The sequence below is a fragment of the Dipodomys ordii genome, unplaced genomic scaffold, assembly GCF_000151885.1.
Source record: "Dipodomys ordii isolate 6190 unplaced genomic scaffold, Dord_2.0 Scaffold166, whole genome shotgun sequence".
Lineage (NCBI taxonomy): Eukaryota > Metazoa > Chordata > Mammalia > Rodentia > Heteromyidae > Dipodomys > Dipodomys ordii.
In genome coordinates, this window is record NW_012267382.1 from 698,642 (window position 1) to 702,861 (window position 4,220).

General features: G+C 63.7%; 2 protein-coding genes across 2 annotated transcripts in view; both read left to right on the forward strand.

The window, feature by feature from the left end:
* Pnpla2 (patatin-like phospholipase domain containing 2) overlaps positions 1–4,214 on the forward strand; it is a 17,624-nt gene extending 13,410 nt beyond the window's left edge. The window contains exons 2-8 of the mRNA XM_013033350.1: positions 1,442–1,729; positions 2,442–2,507; positions 2,802–3,011; positions 3,317–3,377; positions 3,520–3,696; positions 3,810–3,942; positions 4,079–4,214. Coding sequence (XP_012888804.1) covers positions 1,442–1,729; positions 2,442–2,507; positions 2,802–3,011; positions 3,317–3,377; positions 3,520–3,696; positions 3,810–3,942; positions 4,079–4,205 — 1,062 coding nt within the window. The 3' untranslated portion in view covers positions 4,206–4,214. The remainder of the gene's footprint in view (positions 1–1,441; positions 1,730–2,441; positions 2,508–2,801; positions 3,012–3,316; positions 3,378–3,519; positions 3,697–3,809; positions 3,943–4,078) is intronic.
* Positions 1–4,220, forward strand: part of Rplp2 (ribosomal protein, large, P2) — a 19,419-nt gene that overhangs the window by 12,944 nt on the left and 2,255 nt on the right. The window lies entirely within an intron of this gene.

Below are 4,220 nucleotides of genomic sequence, written 5' to 3' on the forward strand. Positions count from 1 at the left end.
CGCGCACTGGGCGTCGTTGGGCTGGGCCCGGCCTGCGCCCTGGGAACCCGGCCTGGGGTCCAGGGCCGGGTGCGGGTGGGTCCCGGGCGGCCCTGGTTTGTTTTGCCGTCCGGGCTGCCTGGGGATGGGGTGGGGCCGGGCAGGTTGTGGGACTGAAGAGGTAGAGGTCGGGGCGGGGCCCTCTCTGTCCCAGTCCCCTTCCCGCCCCTGCCACCGGGTGCCTGGGGCCTGGCGACCTCCTAGGCCAGCTGGGCATGCGGCCAGGCCCTTCCTGAGGCCTCTAATGGAGCCAGTAAGGGCTCTCTGCCCTAGCCTGCCCCCAGCTGACGGCTGCCCCGCCTGCTTCTTGGGTCGGGTGCTTTGGGCTCTGGGTCAATAGTCGGAGAGCCGGACCCTTGTGGGCTGGGCTGTGAGGCACACTTCCGGCTGCCACGTGGGGGTGGTGTTTACAGCACACTGCGTTCTTCCTCCAGAGTCCTGGGAACTCATGCCCAGCCCCCAGCGCACGGGGCAATCAAGGTGACAAGGGTGCCCTGAGGAGCTGGAAGCTGACTAGCCCTGAGGGAAAGAGGGGGGCACCTCTGTGTCGTATCCAACCCCCCCCCCAACCTCGTGCCAGTGCTGGAGCTCAAGGCTGGAGCGCTACCATCTGAGTCTTACCTTCACTTCTGGTTTTTCTGCCAGTTAACTGGACATTTATGCCCAGGCTGGCGATCCTCTCACCTCGGCCCTCCTGAGTAGCTAGGATTATAAGCCTGTGCCACCAGTGCCCTGTGTGCCTTCCCTTCTTCCGGAGGCCAGTCTGCTGGCTGGTCCCAGGACATCCTTCAGAACTGTCCCTGAGCTGGCCACCACCCCTGAGATTCTTACAGGTGTCTTGGGCAGCCTCCACCGAAAGGAAGGCACTAGCTGAGAACCCCTGGCTTACATGCTCAACTCTTGATCCAAACTGGGTCCTCGTTTTCTCCCCCAAAGCCCTCCTCTGTCTGGCCACTCTGGTATTGGCCTGGGCCAGCACCCACTGTCCTCTAAGAGGTGTGCTGGGATGCCTGTCCATGGCTGCAGGGGGACGCAGTGTTAGTCTCCAGGAGGCAGCCCCCTGCTCTCTCGGGCTGTGACCCCTGCACTGGGCTGGGTTTCGTGGGTCTAGAGCAGGCCAAGTGGGTGAAGGCTGAGGCTGGCCGGAGCTGGGCCTCCGCACCCTCCTCTGCTGGGCGTCCTGCCACACCACACGAAGCCTAATGACTCACTGGGTCAGGCAGTTGGGAAATGCCGGGCAGAGGGCAGGTCCCAGTACCTGTTGACCGCCCTGGACCAGGCCCTGTTGTTTGGCATCCTGAGCCCCTCTACCCAGGGACAGGTCACAGAAGTTTCAACAGTGGTCCAGGCCCCATCAGGGCCACGGAGAACCCCAGGGCTAATGGGGAGAACAGGAACCTAGCCACAAAGCTATGGGGAAGGAGTGCTGGCCCCTGATCCTGGCCCTGCTGCCCTAGGTGAGGCAGGCGCCAATATCATTGAGGTCTCCAAGGAGGCCCGGAAGCGGTTCCTGGGCCCCCTGCATCCTTCCTTCAACCTGGTGAAGACCATCCGAGGCTGCCTGCTGAAGATCCTGCCTGCTGACAGCCATGAGCGTGCCAGTGGACGCCTGGGCATCTCGCTGACCCGTGTTTCAGATGGCGAGAACGTCATCATATCCCAGTTCAACTCCAAGGAGGAGCTGATTCAGGTGAGCTCTGGTGGCTCTGGTGGTTCTGGTGGCTCTGGTGGTTCTGGTGGCTCTGGTGGTTCTGGTGGCTCTGGTGGTTCTGGTGGCTCTGGTGGTTCTGGTGGCTCTGATGGTTCTGGTGGTTCTGATGGTTCTGGTGGTTCTGGTGGCTCTGATGGTTCTGGTGGCTCTGGTGGCTCTGGTGGTTCTGGTGGCCCTGGTGGCCCTGGTGGCCCTGGTGGCTCTGGTGGCTCTGGTGGCTCTGATGGCTCTGGTGGCTCTGGTGGCCCTGGTGGTTCTGATGGTTCTGGTGGCTCTGGTGGCTCTGGTGGTTCTGGTGGCTCTGGTGGTTCTGGTGGCTCTGGTGGTTCTGGTGGCTCTGGTGGTTCTGGTGGCTCTGATGGCTCTGGTGGCTCTGGTGGCCCTGGTGGTTCTGATGGTTCTGGTGGCTCTGGTGGTTCTGGTGGCTCTGGTGGCTCTGGTGGCCCTGGTGGCCCTGGTGGTTCTGGTGGCTCTGATGGCTCTGGTGGCTCTGGTGGCTCTGGTGGCCCTGGTGGTTCTGATGGTTCTGGTGGCTCTGGTGGCTCTGGTGGTTCTGGTGGCTCTGATGGTTCTGGTGGCTCTGGTGGTTCTGGTGGCTCTGGTGGCTCTGGTGGCTCTGGTGGCTCTGGGGCTGGGAGGCCCAGTGTGACCCTGGACCTTTGCTCACCTCCCTTCTGCTTTGCCCTTGCAGGCCAATGTCTGCAGCACTTTCATCCCCGTGTACTGTGGCCTCATCCCTCCCTCCCTCCAGGGGGTGGTGAGTATCCCGCCGGGCTGTGCCCTGTGTGAGCCAGCAGATCTGCTGGCACGGGACGGCGGGGGAAGGGCCGTGGCACCCCCCTGCTCCAGCCCTCACTCCGCCACTGCCTCTTGCTTCATTTCCTATTACTCAAGAGACAGAGTGGCTCTGGGGATGTGCAGTTCCCATTGCTGTCCCCCCTGCCACTGATGGAGTACCCAGCACCTAGTGGGCAAAAGGCCCCAGTACAGCAGCCCCCTGGTGTGGAGACAGCACAGGCTGCAGGCCCTGACCATGCGCCTGTGTGTGCAGCGCTACGTGGACGGCGGCATCTCAGACAACCTGCCACTTTACGAGCTCAAGAACACCATCACCGTGTCCCCTTTCTCGGGCGAGAGTGACATCTGCCCACAGGACAGCTCCACAAACATCCACGAGCTCCGGGTCACAAACACCAGCATCCAGTTCAACCTGCGCAACCTCTACCGCCTCTCCAAGGCCCTTTTCCCACCCGAGCCCATGGTGAGCCCGCGCAGGGCTGTGGGCTCTACAGCCCATTTGCACTCAGCACTGAGGAGAAAGCTCGCACAGAGATGTCTTCTGAGAGCCCAGGTTGGGGCGGATGGTCTAGCCTCTTCCGAGGGCCGGGGTAGCCATGGCCTGCAGGTCTTCTCCTAGGGAGGCAGCCTGTCTGTCCAGGGTCTAGCTTGGATGTTGTGCTGGACCAGGGTTGTGGTGGCTGGAGAGCGGACGGGGTGGAGGCGGCTGCTGCGGGATCCAGGGGACCGCGGGGCTTATCTGGTTCCCTCTACCTTAACGTGCCACAGGTGCTTCGAGAGATGTGTAAGCAGGGTTACCGGGACGGCCTGCGCTTCCTGCGGAGGAACGGTACGTGGGCAGGCCAGCCAGCGCACCTGTCAAAACGTGGGGTGGGCAGAACTGGCGCTGGGCCGCCCCGCCCCGTGGCCAACCACCTGGGAGCTGATCTTGACTCTAGAGTGGTTTCCTTCCTCCCCCTCCCCCTCTCCAGGTCTTCTGAACCAGCCCAACCCCTTGCTGGCGCTGCCCCCCACCCCTCACCATGGCCGCGAGGAAGAGGAAGCTGAGGAGGCTGAAGGGGCTGAAGAGAGGGTCCACCTGGAGGGCCACTCGCAGCCCCCCGGGGAGGATCACATTCTGGAGCACCTGCCAGCCAGACTCAATGAGGGTGAGCCACGGAGGGGAGGCGGGTGGAGGGGGCCGGGCCAGGGGAGAGATGGCCAGCACAGCAGCTGCGGGCTGGCCCCACATCCCCAACCAGCTGCCAACCTCCTGCCACAGCCCTGCTGGAGGCCTGCGTGGAACCCAAAGACCTGATGACCACACTCTCCAACATGCTGCCCGTGCGTCTGGCCACGGCCATGATGGTGCCCTACACGCTGCCGCTGGAGAGTGCCGTGTCCTTCACCATCCGGTGAGGGTGGGGAGCGCGCCAGGGGAGAGGGGCTGGACCCGAGCAGGGGCTCACTCGGGGACCAGGGCGCCCGTGCCGGGGGCCCAGCCAACAGGTGGGCTGCAGCCTCTAAGGGGTGCCTCCTGACTATCCTCAGCTTGCTGGAGTGGCTGCCCGACGTTCCAGAAGACATCCGGTGGATGAAGGAGCAGACGGGCAGCATCTGCCAGTACCTGGTGATGCGCGCCAAGAGGAAGCTGGGCAACCACCTGCCCTCCGGGTGAGCCCCCTTGGCCGCG